This window comes from Danio rerio, chromosome 2, assembly GCF_052040795.2.
Source record: "Danio rerio strain M-AB ecotype USA chromosome 2, GRCz13ab, whole genome shotgun sequence".
Classification (NCBI taxonomy): domain Eukaryota; kingdom Metazoa; phylum Chordata; class Actinopteri; order Cypriniformes; family Danionidae; genus Danio; species Danio rerio.
Genome location: NC_141022.1, coordinates 24,961,027 through 24,982,501, shown reverse-complemented (window position 1 = coordinate 24,982,501; position 21,475 = coordinate 24,961,027). Strand labels below are relative to the sequence as shown.

Sequence of the window (21,475 nt, the reverse complement as noted above, 5' to 3'; positions counted from 1 at the left end):
ATGAGAAAGATCTTGTTGTTATTCATTGAAGCCAAGAGAAAGTGGGGTGATTTTAAAATGATACATGGAAGGCTTTAATTTACAATAACTGGTCTTTAAAACTTTCTATTCATCAAATAATCTTGAAAAATGTATTTTGGATACTAGACTGATGTCTCAATAACAGTCTTCCAAACCAGCATTATGAAATTATTTCTGAAGGATTGTGTGACACTGAAGCCAGGAGTAATAATGCGAAAATGTATGCTTTGCCATCACAGAAATTAAAATAAAATAAAATATTATAATGCAAAATTTTTTTATTATATTAAAAATATATTTATTAAATATCAATTGATTTAATCAAAGCATTTCCAAATATTATTGTCATTTTTTTATTTAAGGTGTGCAGCCAAAGTGTCCATAGAAGCCAATTATTCCTGACTTTCAGAAATACCAACCCTATATTTTTGATAGCTGGTATTGTTACAATGTTACACACGCATGCACCTACATATATAAAAAAGATCAAACACCCAAAACCCAACTGTTGATAGGCTGCAAAAGTGTGCTAGGCCTTGGTCTGTTACTGGTCGAAGGTGCTTTTCAAATGTTGCTTATTAATGCACCTTTATTGTGAGCTACACTTGTGTGAACTTTGGTGGAAATGACTTCATACCCTCAAAATGACCCCAAGACATAAAACTGACTAAAAATTATTTTAGAAATCCTTCAGAAAAGAGAACTGATTTGGATATAAATGTACAACTTGCATGTTTTGCAATGAATATTAGACTGAGAAATGTGTTATTCTGTTTGAGATGAGGGCAGCACGGTGACTCAGTGGTTAGCACTGTCACCTCACAGCAAGAAGGCAGCTGGTTGGAGTCAGTTGGGATATTTGTGTGGAGTTTGCATGTTCTCCCAGTGTTCACATGAGTTTCCTCCGGGTGCTCCAGTTTCCCCCAAAGTCCGGTACAGCTTAATTGAATAAACTAAATTGGCTGTAGTGTATGAGTGTGTATGAATGCTTCACAACACTGGATTTCAGCTGGAAGCCCTGCTGAAAAAAAAAAACAGTTTAAAACAACCTAGGCTGGTTGATGGATTTTAGCTGGTTGACCAGCATAGTTTTAGAGGGGTTTTGGCCATTTGCCATTGGTCATAGCTGGTCAGGCTAAAAAATGACCTATAGGGTGGTTTTACTTGGTGATCTCCCAGCCTGACCAGCTAAGGCCAGGTTGAAAATGGCTGAAACCCCTCTAAGACCAGGCTGGTTGACCAGCTAAAACAAGCCAACTAGCCTAGGCTGGTTTAAGCTGGATTTTTCAGCATGATGGCCATCCACTGTGTAAAACATATGATAAATTGGCAGTCCAATCCACTGTGGCAATCCCTGATAAGTAAAGGAACCTAGCCAAAGGAAAATGAATCGATGAATGTTTGAGATTAACTGGTAAATTTAAATCATGATTTAAGTACATAACGTGTGCAATGGAACTTCAGCTTCATACTGTTGGCTGCTCGAGCGCTTTCCTGCTAGTACAGTAGGAGACCTCTAGGCGGACAATTTTCTGGTAAAGATGACTAAAAGCAGATGCTAGATTGTGTCTACAGTAAACCCCGTCCAGTAACGTTATATGTATGGAGTCATTGTAATAATTAAAAAGTTGCAAGACAACACTAAAACGGTTTTGTATCTTAGAAAGTAACGCAAGTCTGAGACGTAACCCATCGAGTTTCGTGGCGTTGACTAGTTTAGATATTCGCATACATTAACAACATTTCTTTCCGTTCAGAAGTAAATTGTTAGTCCGAGTGAGGAAGACCAAGCCCAGTCAGCCGAGGCTGTCAGCAGTGCTGCTCCCTTCTCTGAGTCATCATGCACTGAGCAAAACAAATCTGCCGTAGCAGCAAAGCTAACAACACCTTCAACACACCAGTGCCTGTTTATTTGGTGAGTATCTGTAAACACTTATAATACAACTTTTACTGCGCTAACACAACTCGCTTACTTGCTTAGCTGCGGATATAGCACTTAGTAGTACTCGGGCAACTCGTTTCTCTGTTAGCTACAAAGTGCTAAAACGAAATCCTCTATAAACACGGAAGTGATGTTTAACGCACTTCGTGTATTTAAATAATACAGGAAAATCACTCATGATTTTACACCCATGACCAAGTGAAGTACAACAGCTCGTACTACGTTTCATTTCGAAATAACGATAACGGATTTAGCTTGCTAGCTCATCAGCAGTCATAAGCTCTTTCTGTGAACTCTTGAATTTGTCGGGATTTCCTGTTTGAATGATGCGACTGGGGCGAAATGATAATGATTAAAATATGTTGATTAAAATAATTCACTTATGTGTAAATATTAAACCAGTTCATTGTAGTTTTCATGTAAACAGATGTACCAACGGAACAGGTGTCAAATATCACGCGCATACATGCTGTCGTTTAATTGTTGGGGAGTGTAGCACTTATCTGAGAGAAACGAGTCATGAACAAGTTTTGAACCTAATATTAATCACCATTCATATGTACCAGCAGCAGGAGATGCAACCTATCTTACACGAGTGTTGCTGTACGTGAACTTTTGCATTATAGTTGTGTAGTGAATGTCAATTTACATTGAAATGCTTGTAGTCAAATCAAAGCAATCCTCTGCTCTGGGCCAGTCAAGTGTCATATCTAAAAGAAGCATTCATAAGCAAGCTTGAAACTTTGTTGCTTGTACATGCTGCTAGTCTTCATGTAGCTACAGAAAAAAAAAACATTCTAAATCTATGAGATACAGCTTTAATATTGTCATACAGCTTTTTCTGTTATCTTTTCTAAAATCTTGTTATCAAACTCTGTTATAATAATTACATATTTAAATTATTATAACAGACCTTGATGACAGGATTTTAGTGAAGATACATTGTATAATGTATCAATAATAAGAGAATTTGTGATGGAATTTGTAAACCCAGCACAAAAATGTGTTTTGAGCAGATTATAACTAACGTTAATAGCTCTGATTGCTCATTTTATTAAAGAAAAAATTATATCTGTAATTGCTATTGTTGAGCATAATGAGAAAAAAATGTAAATAGAAACCTTTGATGCTCTCAAATGCACAAAACGAACACAATTGCACAGAAAAAAAAAACTAAATCTGTTTGACCAGTATCACATTTTAGGCATATAGGAATATTACGGTTTGATAACCTTGGATTAAAAAAAAAAAATCACGGTTTCACAGTATTGCTGCTCTAAAATATATGTTCTTTTTAAATGTCTGCGTAAAAAACAAACTTTTTCTACCTTTGAACAAAAAAAATTTAATTAGAGAAAAATGTAAAATATTTTGGAGCAGTAAACATGTCAGGGTAAATAAAATAAAAAAAAACACAGATTTCTTTACAAATTAATGGATCTCTTTTCTGCTGGAGACAGTGTTGTCCTAAAACACTTTATACAAAACATAAAAAAAATCTTACTTTTTTCCAAAGGAACGTTATAGCAGGAAATTTTGGCAGTTTTAAAGCCTTAACTTTAACCAAACCAAACCATGGAATACCTGAATATGGTTATCGGCCCATGCCTAATCAAATTGGTGATTCCCTTGAGCTGTAAGTGAAAACTTACCTTGCTTATTGTCCCACCCTGTAGATGAAGGCTGTTACAGAATCTGCAATAAAGGGATTGAAAATTAAAATTATGTCATCATTTACTGTAATAATAGACTACTCTGTTTATCTAATGCATGTGCAGGTTTTTGATGATAGTCTCTTTTATTTATATATTTTGTAAAGTGATTTAAAAATCAAAAATTCTGTTATCATGTACTCATTCTAAGCCTGTTTGAGTTCCTTTCTTCTGTTGAACACAAAGGACGATATTCTGAAGAATGTTGAATTAAGCAGCAGCCATCCACAGTACTTTTTGTGCTCTACTATGCATGTCAGCGACCATGACGAAGGAAGAAATATAAGTAAACCACTTAAGTGTAAATAAATGGTGAAGAAACTTTTCAATTTTAGGTGAACTACTGTGTGTTAGCTATATTGTCAGAAAAAAAAACTAAAAACAATAATTAGGGGTACAACAGCTTTTCATGCAAAAGTAACCTTAAAGTCCCAAGGAACCAGAAGCGGCAACTATTTTTATTACTATTAATTTTTTATTGTGATGCAGTTCCTTGAGAAACATAATATTAAATGAGAAAACAGTGGGCGTGGCTTTAAATTTCTACCGTATTTGAATTAATGTACAGTAGGCATTTCATACAGAAAGATCAGCAAAAGGGTTACAGGACAGTTATTACAAACTAACAGACTCCTCCTGCTCAACATTTCTGTTTGTTGTCAAAACGGACAGTTAGAGCAGCGTGATTAAATATGTTAGCAACGCTTATTTCCTAAGATATATGTAATCTGAAAATTTAACTGAAAAAAAACAAACAAACAGGAAGTGCATTTTTAGATTTAAATTAAAGATTAGAAGGGCAAACTTTTTTTTTCTTATTGACGTGCACAGATGAATTGTTCAGCATAAAACTGGCAAAAAGTTAACAAAATCATATGGTTACTTTTTATTTTGGGGGGACTTTAAAGGGACACATGCTTTTTCTATTCCTAAAAGAACATAAGTAGTAGCCATTTGCCCTTCAGTTAATTCCATCTAGCAAGCCAGCTATTCTTAAATCATCAAAATGTTTGTTAAACTTTAGTCCTTGTACTCTGACATGCACAGGCTAACACAAAAATGTTAATTTGGAAGCAAAGCTTATCTTTTGATAAGGTGCTTTCTTGCATATTTCCACTGACCTTGACATCTGCATGAATTAACAAAAGACCTTTTCATCAGCACTGTCCTCAAGTATTCATCAACCAGTTTAAAACTGCAGTCTTTGGTTCAAAATTAATTACTGCTATCTTCATGCAACTACTTAGATTGCAAACCTGCAACATTCTCTTCTATTATGAAAATGAGCCCAAGGCCTCAAACAAAAGCCCACCGAGACACATCAATGCCCACTCAATCAAGTGCTCATTTCAATTTTATCACATTCTTTATACTAACAAACTTGTCAATGTGGCGTCAATCACGTGCAGTCGTTCAACTGTGCTGCATAATGTAGATCACCATTACCCACACCCTTTGCATATACACCACAGACGAGCTGTGTAAACTGAGTATACCTAAAACAACTGCTGTTGTTAGCAGTCTGGGCTTGAGCCAACAGCAGTAATCCTATATTATTGTGTGACTCCACCAGGATTTTTGTGTATAGTGATTACATTAGTAAGACTGCACATGACATATGGTCTCACAATCAGGGGTGAGTTTCCCAAACAACGACGCAACTCGCAGCTGAACTATCATGGTATGATGCATTGTTTTGGGAAAAGAACGATGTAGTGACGAGTGTTTCCCAAAACGCATAGTTTCTCGGTCGCAGATCCATCGCTTGAACCGCGTCAGTTATAAAGTAAAACGCCCATAATGATGCTCTAAACTGGGTGGAGTAACAACTTCTTTATAGAGGAACCCCATCATTTCTTTGTGCAAATTATATTATTTTACACAAACACGCATTTAAAAAAAAATCCAGTAATAGATTTGGTAAAAACATGCTCTCACTTTTCATATTAATTGAAATATATGGCACAAATAGGGCCTGTTTGCTTTACAAGTATTATTGAGAATGACATGTCATATTCTAAAACATAAAATTACTTACAAAAGCTAACACATGTTCTAATATCATATATAAATCATATAAATACATAAACAATGAGGCTATTTATTAGGAAATAAAATGTATTAATTATGTATTATAAATGAAAAATAATATTAATAGTATTAATGATGATGATTATTGTTGTTGTTGTTATTATTATTATGTAGGATATTGTTTATTTATTTATATTTTTAAAAGTCTACTTTTGCAATTTGACACATGTAAACCACAGCAGAAAGTTCTAACCAGCAGGCCCATGTCATATACAGTACAGATACTTAATAAACAACCTACTATAAATGAAAATAATTAACTTATGCTTTTTGTTTTCACAAGCTTTGGAGACGTAATAAAAAATTACGCTTTTAAATAATAGGTCACCTATAGCTTTCGCCATGAGGTTGTGTTCTAAATGACATCAATGTTTTGAAAGTGCACAGCGAAGGGACCACAATTGTAAACATGAAGATCGCTAAAACTGAATTTTAAAAATAGTTAGAAAGCAAATTACACCTAAGAGAGATGACTTTAAAGCTTTTTTAATTTTCATAATTCCAACTTTTAATGGAATGTTGCGAATGTTTGTTGGAGCGACGGATTTGGGAAACGGCAAATCAACAAACTATGTTTGTAACAACGGAACTTGCAACGTTAGTTGGCTAACAATGGTGTTGGGAAACGCACTCATTTGTTTGTTGTTAAAGTTAGGACTGGATTTACATTCATTCAGAAATATATTTTAATATTTAATTTCTTTTAAACCTTACTAAATTCTTTTACTTAACAGATTCTCAGTTAAAATTGGGGTTTGATTTACATAAAATCAATGTACATTAACTCACCTATTATATGGTTCTAATCCAAATCCATGACTGACTTTTTGAAAGGAAATATATTTTGAGACATGTCTTTTTCTTCTTGTCCTTACAATGGAAGTCAATGGATAGCCAGTTTCAATGGCTATCTATACTACATGATTATATATGGAAATCATACATGTAAGGAACAACATTAAATGGAAAACGATGATGGTAATCGTATATAATATGAACTATTGCACTCTTTAAAAAGAAATTAGGAGTTTGAGTGTGTGTTTTTCCCTTGCTTGAGTGAGCAATGATGTCAGTATCAGTTAGGAAGGGAACCGACAAACGCTACGCTAGCCTTCATGAGAAGCCGCATTGTCTTAGCATTTTCTCAAGAGCCAGAAAGAAAGTAGGCCTGTGTTATCATCATTACATGCAGAGTGACTACTGATGGGAACAGAAGAAAGCTGATTATTTATAAGTAACTGCTCAAACACGTTTAACTGGCTTAAAAGGCTGCAGGGATATTATTAATGAATTATGGCTAAATTACCAGTTTCAATGAGTGAATTACTAGTCTTATGTAGTTAAAACAGCAATAACATGTGCTTTCTTGTTCTAGGGCTCACCTAATACCCATCTACCTCTGGCCTTACTTCAATACACTGCCATTGTCTCGCTGCTTGAAGCCATGGCTGCCAACAGGAACGCTTTGGCTCTTCACAAAGTGATAATGGTGGGAAGTGGCGGTGTGGGCAAGTCCGCCTTAACTCTGCAGTTTATGTATGACGAGGTAAGATGGATGTCACGTCATGGTAAAATGCACATTACCCGTGTAAGACAATAATTATGTTGACCTCTTTCAAGTTTGTGGAGGACTACGAGCCCACTAAAGCTGACAGCTACAGAAAAAAGGTGGTTCTGGATGGAGAGGAGGTGCAAATTGACATCCTGGACACGGCGGGACAGGAGGACTATGCTGCAATTCGGGACAACTACTTCCGCAGCGGGGAGGGATTTCTCTGCGTGTTCTCCATCACAGAATCTGAATCCTTCGCTGCTACAGCAGATTTCAGGTTGAGATGACACTGAAATATTGATCAATTCTTGTGTTATTGAATGTTCATGCTGTAAATGCATTCTTATTTATTACTACATTTTAGAGAACAGATACTTCGGGTTAAAGAAGAGGAGAATGTACCTTTCCTTCTGGTGGGAAATAAATCAGACTTGGAGGACCGAAGACAAGTTGGTTTGGAGGAGGCCAAGGCCAGAGCGGAGCAGTGGGGAGTCAGCTACGTCGAGACTTCTGCCAAAACCCGTGCCAACGTAGATAAGGTAGGGCTTCACAGCCATTACATGCAATAATTATGGGACAGTTCACCAAAAAAATCAAACCTAAGGGTGTTCACTCTTGTTGAAATAATACATTTTGTCCTTGTTCACTTAGCATGCACAGTCGTTTTTTTTTTTTTTTTTTTTTTTTAAATAGACTATGTATTTTTGGCATGTATTTTCTGACAACTTAAAGAATATATGCAAATAATGCTAGGTAAAACACACTTGTGTGTGTACATAAAATTGAACCAATTTATTTATCAGTTCAGATCTTATAAAGAACTTAGAAAAAAAGTCAAAATAATTGCAAGAAAATACTTTGTTAGATGAAGATCTCTACAAGTCATGATAAGTCAAATAAGTCATGATTCATACAAAATGTATTCTTAAACAATATCACATATATGCAACAACAAAAAAAAACAAAAATCTGCTCTCTGTTAAACAGAAATTTGGAAAAAAAAATGAACTAGGGTGAATAAATCAGGGGGGCTAATAATTCTGACTTTATGAAGAGCCCTAAATATAATTTGATTTACAGTGTGAGCGAAAAGTAACATGAAATGAAAAAATTCTAATACAATATGAATTGAATTATTACGTTTGACGATTGTCAAATTAATGAAATATCTTACCAAACTAACTGCATTCACCATCAGGAGGTGGTACAAATCACTCCCGTAGGAGAATTTTGGCTTTTACAATCCAAAATAAAATAATCCAACATCAGTGCGTGAAAGCACTGCCCCTTCCGCTACATGAGCAAAGCTGCGACCATCGAGTGCATGAAGTGACCAACATTTCACACTTAATTTTATCTGTTAAATTAAGTGCATCATCTGGGTATTTAATATGCACTTATTATTTTTGGAATAAAAAGAATATTTCAGTGTGAATGCACTACATACACTATTTATATTACAAGATGGCGTAGAATAGCGCACAAGTAAGCAATTTAAGATGCACCTCATATGCTTGGAGGCCTGGCTTTCTTTGCATTTTGTTTCAGTGGCATTTTGAAGAAAGCCCTTATATGGAGCTGGTTTGGGCGTGTATTATGCAAATGTGAATGCGCAGTTAGACACACAAATTCACTAACAAAAGAACAAGTTTAAGAATAAGCTCAAAAGGTTTCAACAGGCAGCATTTATGTAAAATAAGAATTTTTAAATCAATTACAATATATAAAAAACTGGATCATATTGTTATCTTATATAGACAAAAAACATTTTTCATAATAGGGTTGTGTAATTAATCGCAATCGAATAGCAATCATAATTTGAAATGTTGTGATTAGCTAATTGCAAGCGGCTGTGAAATGAAATATATTTGTATTATTTAATTTTCCCCGCCTAGAACAAATGCGTGACTGTCGTCTGTGTGTGACAGTCTCACTAGCCAATTGAGTGAGCACACTTTTGTTCTTCCCAATCAGAATTGCGCAACCAAACTATGCAGAACAGCCACAATAAATAAAAAAACACACACACACAAAAAAAGTGCGGACAATTGAAATAATGGCCTCTGCTGCATCAGAAGCATTAATATACAAATTAATATCTAAGAAAAGAAAAGCATAGGTAATATGGGCAAATTTTGGTTTCAAAGTCACAGACCCAGAACAAAAACAGGTCATTTTTTTAAGAGATGTCGCAGAATTGTTGCCACTGCCTACAGGTTATTGACCTGAAGTTTGACTATATAATTAAATCGCAAATCTAATCTCAATTAGATATTTTCCCCAAACCCACAGCCCTACTTCAAGATATACTTTTGTTCCCCACAGGAGGTGGTCACAGAATGTTACATTACAATACTACATTAGGGACTATAAAACATAAATTATTGACATTTTTGTGATAACTATAACTTTGCTCAAGAAATAATTTAATATCAGGGGAACTATATAATGATGCATCATACAAACTTGTTAATGTCTCCAGGTGTTTTTTGATCTTATGCGTGAGATCAGAGCCAGAAAAATGGAAGACGGCAAAGAGAAAAATGGAAAAAAGAAGAGGAAAAGTTTGGCAACGAGGATTCGAGAAAGATGTTGCATTTTATAATGACTGGATCATGCAATATCGCTGACATCTCTACCCTTTCACTGCTTCCAAAAAACCCATCAGGTTTCATCCCTCTTCAGACAAATGCTGAAGATCATCTCCTACAAACACATCTCTCCATTTCCTCCGGTTGTTTTTCTCAATGGGTATAAAAGGGCAAAACTTCAGATATGCATTAAATAACAAATAATGTCAAAGGTCTGACATATCAGATACAACATTTCATTTCCCAACTCTCTGTAATAGACTGTTTGATTGTGTTCACTCTTTAGTTGCTTTTAGTTAAATGTGCTACACTTTAACACTGTAAGAACAAAATACTACTCCAAGCTGTTAGCTTTTGAGTTTATGGTGTGTTGACATTTAACCTCCTGTTGTTAAACTAACTAAAGTAAAGCCTAAATAAGATTAATCTAAAATTTAAAGGTAAACTGCACAGATGCATTTAGGATATCGTTTAAAAGTATACATTTCTTCCAAAAATGGGCATTGCTTAATATTACTGAAGCAAATGCACAAATTATTAAATGAATTACTAAATATTGATCTTAATTTATCACTTTACCATTTTTAACACTAAAAATGATAACTCATTCCTTCAGCAATGCTAAATATTTTATATATTTCCAAGTTTGTCCTTTTACCAAAACCTTTCCAACATGCTTAGCTATAACATCCTGTTCATTTCAGAGAAGCTGGCACTTTTATTTCAGTTGAATATCCGTAGTGTAACAGTATATAAAACCTGTTTTAAATGTGATATATTATGACCCAATCTCTCCTTGAATACACATACATTAACTATTTGTAGTCAAAGGGCTTATTCACTTCTATTTGTGTGTGGCAGCAGATTTGGAGTTTTGGTTTTGTGCTATCTAGGGGTCCCAAATAACACATGAATATTTCTAAAAAGCGTCATCTTGCTTGAGTCAAATGTACTGTGAAAAACAGGTTGGAATGTTTTATTACACAGACTGAATTGTGTACTTTATTATAACTTATTGAAATTTTATTGTAACTTATCCAGTGTAATAAGATTTTCTATTGTACATTTTAGTTCATTTAGGGTGAATGAGGAAATAAATACTCTAAAAGGGCTGGAAAGGATCTGTTTTTCAAACAGCAGGTCTTTGCAGCTACTCTGTGGATATGAGAATACTCACCCTTTTATGAATGGTTTTGAATAAGCACATCCATGTGGAAGTAACTGTTGAGCTTGACAGTTTATTGCCATATTATTCTGGCATCTACCAAACATTTTCTCTTTCATTTTGCAGCTAAAATGTTTAACTCTGCTGTTTTTAATCCAAATATATGTTACCTGTGAAATATGCAAGATTTTCCTCTTATTTTATCCCTAACAGTCAGTTATCATCCCTAAAAAGCTGTATTTGTGTGGTAAGCTAAGCGTGGGGCAATGATGCTGATATATCAACAGCTGATGCCTCATTACTCTTGACTGACTTTGAGTGCTAAAAAAGCAAGTCATTTTTATATAAACCTCTTTCTTGTACACTTAGTCTAAATGTCTTCATTTTAATCTGTATTTGGAACGCCTCTTGGCAAACGCTGAGTTTTCAGATGTTCGAAAGGTGTAAAGCCAAATTATAGAAGGATGTTCAAAATATCGAGGAGGCAACAAATGCTGGGGCCACTGATGTGATGTAATGTATTATTACAACAGATAGTGTGGTGATACAAGTGTCCAGTGAAAGATGCAAACTGAACTTCAGTGTAAAATGTTGTTTCTGTTACATTAATAAAATCTATTTTTGTAGACCTCTAATATGAGATTCGTATGTTATATCCTACACTGTAAAACCCAACAGTCTGCTTTATCAAATGAAATGAGTGTAGTTAACTCAAAATTGACTGAAAGTTAATTCTGCTCATTTGAAAAGAGTTTTGAACTCTGTGTTGAAGGTAATGAGGTAATGAAAGACCTCATTACTTCAACTTAAACGGAGTAAGTTCACAGTACTCGTATAGATTAGTTTTTATTTTTACTCAAATAGTTTGTAGCAACTGTTTCCTCCAACAGTTTAAGTTGCCTTGACTTATTGGGTTTTACAGTACTCAGTTGGTTTAAGTTCTCTTTATATATTGGGTTTTACTTTGCTCAAATTGCTTCGTTTACTCAAATGGATTAAGTTCACAGTACTCATTAGGATCAGTTTTTGAACTTAAATGGTTTGTTGCAATCTGTTTCCTCAAATGGTTTGAGTTACCTTCACTTACTGGGTTTTACAGTGTGAAGCAAAAAGAGTCCAATGCCTACAGAAAAAAATAAAGCCTAAATGTGTGCAGTAATAAATGTATTGGTGATTAATCTACATGACCTTTGAAAATGAACTGTAATATTAACTATGTTTTATTAAACATAAATAATATTAAACATGTTTTGGTAAATAAACAGTGACATTTCCACCTCCAATATATTTTTTGACAAGGGCTACATTACAAACTTTAGTTAAATTAAGTTTATAATCCAACAATTGTCCTATCTGGACATTTTATGATGACAAAGTCTTTTATAAGTCCATGTTTACATATGTATATTACTTTTTTTAACAGAAAAAAAATATCAGATTGTAATAAAACCAAAAGCGTCACCGAAAATAAAAAATACAAAAATGAGTCCATAGAAAATTTTGAAAGGAGCCAAGCCTACGAATACTTGACCTGATCTGTTCTAGTTAACTGCACACCATCAATATGGAGAGGTAGATAGACGTGTTGATCAGACATCTTAGTTAGACTGCATTTTGAGATTGAAGACGTATTCCTCTGATTTCAACAACATGTTTGCAAACTCCATGGGAGAGGCGGCAAACTACTTTAAATAGGCTGCTGGTTACAAAAGCACATCATTTCTATGCTCCTGCTGTTGAGGTGTTGCTATGTTTATACAAGAAAGTACATATGACTTTTAAAATGTCAAGACTTATTGCTGGTGAATCCTGCCTCAGGTCCTTGAGTTCGGCTGGCTCCGTTTGACTTTTAAAAAATTTAGCGCACTCTCTGGTGCACTAAATTAAAAGGACTGTTCAGTGGCTTTCCCTGAAGTTAGAGAAATGCACTGATGGGGTTTAATTGTAGTACCTCCCTTGTCTGCTTGTATCGCTTTGTTTGGAGGTTTTAGACTGAGTTTGTGTGACCGAGATAGGCTGAAGGTCAGCCCATGGATCTTGGAGCATTGAAGGTTTGTAATACTTTTCCATATCATTTGTCCCTCTATCCCTGCCATGCGCTGAACCAAATGGTGTGGATGTCCGCGGTGAACCCTTAAGGAGAAAATTGTTATGCAAAAAGGCATTAAAAGACTATAGTTAACCAGATATTGTATTGCACTGTCGCATCCAATAGAAAATAAATTAATTCGGAGCAACAAAACACTACTTTTTCCTGCTGGGGGGCAAAAAACATCAGCTAACACCAACCTTGGTCGAGACGGTTTTTTGATTGTCTCTCAACTTAGTCATAGCAGGCATTTAAGATGTTTGACCACGTTTTAGCAAGTTGTTTTAAGTCAAACAAAGCTAAAGTTAAATCAAATGAAAAGGCTGAGCTAAAACCCAAGATGTTTGCTGGTTTAGTCATGAAGTAGTTGGTTTAAAATCCTTCTGTCATCATTTATAAACCCTTGACTTGTTCCAAACAGTTGAGTTATTTAGGGATAGATATATTAACAACGCTGGGAAACAGTTAGTGACTTCCATAGTAGTTGTAATGATATGCTATAGAGATAATTGAATACAGGTTAACATTTTAATATCTAATTTCGTTTTCAACAGTCCAATAAATCAATCAATAAAATGGTTATGAAAAGTAAATAATGGGTTAATGGTATAAATTTCATCAATTAGACAAGTCGACAAAACCGCTCGTAAACAAGCCATGACCAGGTTTGAAGACCCCTAAAACCGACCTAACGTTAGTAAAGGTTGGTGTTTGATGGGTTTTTTGTCAGCAGGGTTGACCGAAAAAGCCAAATTACAATACATAAATATGTTTAAGTCCGCGCATTATTATAACACGGACCTGAACGCGAGTAAACTACCTGATATCCAGAGTGTCTTCCGGGGCTCTCGTACGGCGAGCGTCTGAACGGCGCGCCGCGGGGACTGGGGTTCGCTCTGCGCGGTGTGTGACCCGGAGAATGATCGTTAAAATATTTCCCACCGCCGCCGCTGCTCCTATTACCCCCATACTCTCTTGGTGGGGTATTGGGAGAACGCTGACCAAACCTCGGCCCAAACGGCGGCGGTGGGGTTGAATAAGCCCACGGAGGCGATGGAAACATACTCCCTGTCCTGTCGAAGGCTGGTGGAGGGCTGCGAAAACCTGCTGGCCGGGGACCCGAGCCCGGGCGGGGATGGCGAAACTGTGGTCTCTGCATTGTGTCGAGGTATCTTCCAACACTGACTTTTAAACCACAACAGACGACTTAATATACAGCCTGACAAAACTCGTTTTCATTTAGCACAACAAAACTGGTCGACCCGGAACAAGAGCCTTTTCTCGGCGATTAGCATTTGAATGCATCCAACTTAAATGACTCGATACTGCCGCCTGTTTTCACGGCGTGTTAAGAGCCCATACCTCCATACCTGTGCAGATGTGAAGTTTTGGTGTAGCTTTATCAAAACAAACTTTTAAAACAGACGGTTCATTCATTCATGCAAAAGTGCTCGGTTCTACCCAATACCTTCATGTTGTCTCAACACAAATAGATTAAGTTAACTTAATCATTTTTAAACATTTCAGTGGATTGAGCATAAAACAATTAAGTTGTGCCAAAAAAGAGAGAATTTTGTTGATTCATCCTTTTCAAATGAGCAGTTTAAACAAGCTCCAAAATTATTTTTTTGAGTGTACATACATACACATAAACCAGACTCATAGCCAGGGGGTGTTCGGGAGATTTGAAAGACCCACCCCTCACTGACAAAAGTCTAATTTGTCCCATTGATGAGCTCATTTGTCCTATTTTGAATGCTATGCCATCATAAATGGTAAAAAATAACCCATCAAAAAGGCTTTAAGACCAAGCAGAATCTTCCTCAGGTAATCAGTTTTGGCCAAATTAATGCAAACAATAATTTTTTTTATGACTCCAACATCCAGCTGTGCGAGAAAACATCTGACATAAAAGAAGTCATCTTGAGCTACTTAATTGTTTTTAAATAGAAGACATTTGACAAGTAACTTTTATTCTAAATCTTGGACCTTATTCTTGAAAGAAAACATGACCAATAAAATAGTATGAAGCTCCAAAAGCAGCTCATATTAAAATGATTTGTAAACTAATTTGGCTATTGTTGTTATCTGTGAATTTTCAAATGTACTTTTTTTTTCCATCAATCATTATTAATATTATTATTATTATTATTTTTATCATTACTATTATTATCATCATTGTTATTACTACTACTATTATTGTTATTATTATTATTATTATTATTTGAATTTTTTTTTTATTCAAATGGCCAAATTCTGACTGAGGAATGTGCTGGCCAGTTTGTTATTCACCTCATAAATTACAATAGGCTACAGTTTTTTCTAATGACATATGATGTAATAAATTTGTGTTTAAGTATTTAGGAAATATTTTGGTATATCAGAAAGTGTGGTTATGATGACCATCCAACAAGCTAATTCAGCTAAAAATAGTGCTTAACTTTGCCGTTGTTAAAAGTGATTGCATCACTCAAAACAAAGGCAAGAAAAATGAAGAACGTGCAACAGGCAATATGGCAGAATAAGTCCACACTCTAAATAAAAGAGCTACTCGCCGACTGCTAAAGTCATCCAGTTGCAATACACCCTTTGTACAACTACAATTAAAATGCATTGTTGTCGATCCAATGACTAATGTATGATGCTAAATACAGGTGTTAATGTTAAAGCTGTGACGCTATGTCTTATATATCACATGGACAAAATACAAAGTCTATCATTTCAGATTATTATTGTTTATTTTGTGCATTGTTTACAGTAATATATTTTCATAAGTATAAATTTTAGCATTATCATTAATTTATTTTCTTTTTGGCTTAGTCTCTTTATTAATCAGGGGTTGCCAGAGGAATGAACCACCAACTTGTTCAGCATATGTTTTATGCAGTGGATGCCCTTCCAGCTGCAACATGAGGAGAACATGCAAACTCCACACAGATAAAATTCAGTATTCAAATCTTTTAATTAAAAAAAAATGAGGCAAATAACTGCAAAAAGGTCCAGGTTGAGAAAAAAGAACTACTCTTTTCAACAGGCTGGCTATGGGCCTGTAAACACATATTGCAGTGTCCTGTTGACTGCACAATACATTTCTTTCTTCTTCTTTTTTTCGGACTCACTAAAAAGTTTTTCAGTGTAATAATTAATATAACAAATACATTTTGTCAGATATATTTGTATAAACCATTTCAAAATAAAAATAGCTCTAATTTAAGGATCACAGTGCAACCGTGAAATTATAATTAATTGGCATTTTAAGAAGTTTAATTTACCATTATCCTTAAAAACAAGTTTTATTCATTTGTCAGCAGGATGGTTTTGATCATTTAAAATAGATGCAAATAAAATTATTTTATAAATTGTAAATTTAGTCTGATGCCATCTTTCTTTAGTTACATATAAAATAATCAACTGAAGTTCAGTTTGAAATAACAAAAGCTTTATTTTAATAGTCCTGCATAAAATGTAAAACTTCAGGGGTAATAGTACAATATTTGTGAAATATTCAGACACTGAAATATCTTGCTTATCGGAAAATTCTGCCATAATTTACTCCCCCTTCTCTTATTCCAAATTTATTTGAATTTCTTTTTTCTGTTGAACACACATAATATTTTTAAGAAAGGCTGTAAACAACCGACTTCCATAGTTTGTTTTTTGCTATTCTGGAAGTCAATTATTACAGCTTTCTTCAAAATATCTTTTTAATGCTCAACAGAAGAAAGAAAGTCACAGCGTTTTAAATCTCTTTAGGGTAAGAAAATAGTGAGTATTTTTTGGGTGAAATATCCCTTTAAATTACACTGTAAATTAAATAAAAAGTGTCCCAAAAATTCCCAGTTATCCCATTTAGTTGATGCTTCTCTTAAGCTGTCACTAGAGGTCAGTATTACCACTACTTTCTACAAGGAACACCTTCATACACAGTTCTGCACAGTCCTGAGCAATAAACTGATTAATACATTTGAAGTGGATAAACAAATCTGTGCTGTAAAATAGTAGTAGAGCATAGTTAAAACCAAAATGAAAACCTCTCGAGTCCCTACACTCTCTGCCAGATGGGGCCAGAGGTGCTGTTGTTGTAAATCTTCAGTTGAGGTCACGTCGGTGTTTTATTAGCTGTGCTCTTGGAAACACATCATAATTCATCATACACCGTGTTTTGTGCTGAGAGGATAAGAGGTTTACAATAAGGAGGAATTATGCTTTCCCACAGCATTAACATTAGGATGGAGGCCTGCTGATGGATTGAGTTCTCAAGCATGTTTTCCTTTGATACATTCTTTTGTTCAATTCAAAGCTCTCGTGTCAGTTTTATCGGTGGAACAGCGCTTGGTTTTGTTATTATTTCATTTGGAGGTCAGCGTGCAGAGAAAATGTGGCCTTAAAAGGCAATTTAAAGGTTGAGAACTTATGTTTGGGAACTTAGTAGCAGCAACAGTGAGAACACAATGGTAGCCTACTAGACTTTTCTAGTTGTCACTACTTTATTTGGTATTTATTATAATGTAATTTGGAAAATTAGTTTGCTAAAAGGTATAAATCAACCAAAAATGAAAATTCTGCCATCATTTACTTATCCTTTACTTGATTCAAATATTTATGATATGTTTCCTCTTTCTGTCAAACACAAAAGAAGATATTTAAAAAAATGCTGAAAACCTTCCTTGACTTCCATAGTATTTGTTTTTCCTATATGGAAGTCAATGGTTACAGGTTTTTAACTTTCTTCAAACTATCTTCTTTTGAGTTCAACACAAGAAAGAAACTCCTGAAGGTTTGAAACTTGAGTGCATGTAAATTTGGGGGAAAACCATCTCTTTAATTGATCTGATGTTAAATTGTTAATTTTGGATCTTAAAGTTTGGATGTACTTACTGGCCACTTTCTTAGGTACACCTTACTAGTACCGGTTTCAGAACTGCCTTAACCTTAAGATTCAACAAGTTACTGGAAATATTCCTCAGAGATTTTGGTTCACATTGACATGATAGCATCACGCAGTTGCTGCAGATTTGTCAGCTGCACATCCTTGATGCGAATCTCCTGTTTCACCACATCTCAAAGGTTGAGATGAGGTGACTGCCTCAAGGTTTGAAGTGTTGTGCGTTCAGAAATGCTCATCTGCATACCTCTGTTGTAACAGGTAGTTATTTGAATTACTGTTGCTTATCAGCTCTAACCAGTCTGGTCATTCCTCTCTGACCTCTGGCACCAACAAGGCTTTTACGACCACAGAAGTGTCGCTCACTGGATATTTTCTCTTTTTTGGACCATTTTCTGTAAACCCTAGAGATGGTTGTGCGTGAAAATCCCAGTAGATCAGCAGTTTCTGAATTACTCAGACCAGCCCATCTGTCACCAACAACCATGCCATGTTCAAAGTCACTTAAATCCAGTGGTGGATAGAGTACTAAAAATCATACTCAAGTAAAAGTATCTGTTTAAATATTATTCACCGTATGAGTAAAAAGTAGTTTTTTTCAACAGTATTCAAGTGTAGTGAGTAGTGAGTATTACGCTGTGAAAAGCTGATGCATTTACATGTAACTTGTGGATGTGTGTATACATAACATTCTGTAGTGCATTTAGTTATTGCACAGCAGGTGCACAAGGTCATAAGATTATTAGGTTAGATTTAGGTTGTGATGTCAGGTGACTAAAATTCAATGTCTAACTGGCAACATAAGATAACTAAGATAACATAACATAACTAGGGACAACATTATTTTGACGTCCAATAATGACATCAAATGACGAAAATGACCAAAATCCAACGTTAAGCCAACATCTTAAACCAACGTCATATTGAAATCAAATATTGACATTTATTCGTCAGGTATGGCAACCAAAATCCAACGTATGATAGACATTGTGGTAACGTCAAGACAGCGTCAAGCTGTAACATCGTTAGACGTTGATATTTGGTTGGCTTTAGGTTGGACGTTGGCGTTAAGTTCTGACGTCAACATGATTTTCATATTCAAACAAAATGTAATGTCCCCGTGATGTTATGGTACAATGTCAATTTGACACCATGTCAACGTCTTGGCAGTCATCATACAGTAAACATCCGTCATCTTCTCATCAATGACATGGATCTAAACAGTCAATGCATGTAAAGATTTTGGACATCTTCTCGGACAGTTTTAGAGCTTCCAAATAGTTTGCTGCAATTATAAGGCACCCATGTCTTGAGGTAGTTCATTATGCTGTGATTTACCTTCTATGTGTGATTTTATTGGAAGGCATCACAGGACTGAACTTTTTAATCCCCATAGACAAGAAAAAATAAAGTAGTAACTGCAGGTTGAGGGAAAGTAGTGGAGTAAAAGTACAGATACAGCACTAAAAATGTACTCAAAGGAGAGTAAAAGTACACTTTTTTTAAAGCTACTCACTAAATTACAATTCCTGTGAAAAACTACTAAATTACAGTAATTTGATTATTTGTAGTTAGTTACTTTACACCACTGCTTAAATCACCTTTCTTCCCCATTCTGATGCTCAGTTTGTACTGCAGCAGTTTATCTTGACCTTGTTTACATGCCTAAATGCATTGAGTTGCTGCCATGTGATTGGCTAATTAGAAATATGCGTTAATGAGCAGTTGGACAGGTGTACCTAATAAAGTGGCCAGTGAGTGTATGTGTGTGTGTGTATGTATATATATATATATATATATATATATATATATATATATATATATATATCATAAAAGGTTTCTTGTAAAAGCTTATAAATTATAGTTTGTAAAAGTTACATCTGAAAAACCAAAGTCTATTTGACCTAAATCATGATGTTTATCAGATTCTCAGCTCAGATATTACGTTGACAAACCAGCAGTGTTTTGTCGTCCAGTTTGAGAAAGACAATGATGACCATTAGTGGGCTAAAGACTAGACACAGGCTTGACCTGCATGACAAAAATAACAAGCAAGTAAATGCACACCAGAAAACGCAGACGGGCACATGAGGGATCCTTTTGTCTACAAAACATGAGGAACAAAATGTTTTATGGGACGAAACTGTGTCACCGAAGTCAAAGGCCATCTCACGGAGAAACAATGTGGCACTCAGATGAATCGTGTTCCCTCTTAAGTCTCCCAGGCAAGTGACCTATTTCCTCACACCCCAGATTTTGCTCATTTTCTAGCCCTCCAGTTCCCATGTTTCCATCGTTCCCAGACCAACTTTGTCCCACCTCAAATGCCCCTCCATCATCCAGTCACTAAATGTTGGTCACTTTCGCAATGCACTGTGATTTCTGCCGTTCTAAAAACATTCAGAGCCCCTGGCTTGTCCTTGTCTTGTTGTGTGTACTTGTGGAAAAATGTAGTCTGTTGAAATAATATCCTGGATCTTGAATTGTATTGGTCAAGCAGGAGATTAAGGTGGTATACAGTTCACCATTCAACTTATTTGTTCAAAATGCCAGTTTATTCAACAATAAAGTTAGTTGTGTCTAATACTGTGTTCTCTGTGAGTAGGTGATTCTTTTAAATAGGTAATTAATTTAAGCCAGTTAACAAAGTATGTTTCATATATCAGTTATTCTTAATTGGGTGGTTGCGACCCAAAAGTGGGTTATAAGATTGTTTAATGTTTTATTTAAAAACTTGCTTGAAAGCTTGAATGCTGTTGATACATTCAGGCACGGTTCAAGTAAGTACCTGAGAAAAATTTTCAGATTTATGTTTGAGTTAGTTTGTCTGACCTGTCTGCTCTGTTATGTTTTTCACGAATAAACTGCAGGAAAGTGTGTATATTTCAATTAAACCAATGTCTTAAGGAATGAATCACTGAATCATTCATTTAACCAAATAGTTTGAAGCAACCATTTCTTAAGAAGCACAACATGTGGACGTCTTTATAAAGTGCCCTCCACTAGTGTTGGCACCCTTGGTAAATATGAGAAAAGAAGCTTTTTTACATCATGGTATTTTGTTCAAAATGTTATCCTAAAAAATACTGTAATTGTTTTTATCAAAACACAAATATCTTTTTTAAATATATGTGCAACAATTATCACCACCCCATAAATGTATTCATTTATTTTTCTTCGGCTTAGTCCCTTATTTATCAAGGGTTGCTACAGTGGAATGAACCGCCAACTATTCCAGCGTATGTTTTATGCCCTTTCAGCCACAACTCGGTACTGGGAAACATCCATACACTCTCACACACACACTCTCTCACACACTCTCTCACACACTCTCTCACACACACACACGCACGCACACACACACACACACACACACACACACACACACACACACACACACACACACACACACACACACACACACACA

At 35.3% G+C, this 21,475-nt stretch overlaps 2 protein-coding genes across 3 annotated transcripts; one reads left to right on the top strand and one right to left on the bottom strand.

The window, feature by feature from the left end:
- Positions 1-1,341: 1,341 nt before the first annotated feature.
- On the top strand, positions 1,342-11,709 carry ralab (RAS like proto-oncogene Ab). 2 transcript variants are annotated; one of them, XM_087239293.1, is made up of 5 exons: positions 1,342-1,435; positions 7,142-7,312; positions 7,387-7,595; positions 7,683-7,857; positions 9,801-11,709. In XM_087239293.1, the coding sequence occupies exons 2-5, from the start codon at positions 7,211-7,213 to the stop codon at positions 9,921-9,923; spliced, it is 609 nt and encodes a 202-aa protein (XP_087095419.1). In that variant the 5' UTR covers positions 1,342-1,435; positions 7,142-7,210; the 3' UTR covers positions 9,924-11,709.
- Positions 11,710-12,238: 529 nt separating this feature from the next.
- Positions 12,239-14,470, bottom strand: mplkip (M-phase specific PLK1 interacting protein). The gene is given in 2 exon segments (NM_001202486.1): positions 12,239-13,207; positions 13,984-14,470. Coding segments are annotated over 2 exon segments (534 nt in total). The 5' UTR covers positions 14,323-14,470; the 3' UTR covers positions 12,239-13,012.
- Between the last annotated feature and the right edge of the window lie 7,005 nt (positions 14,471-21,475).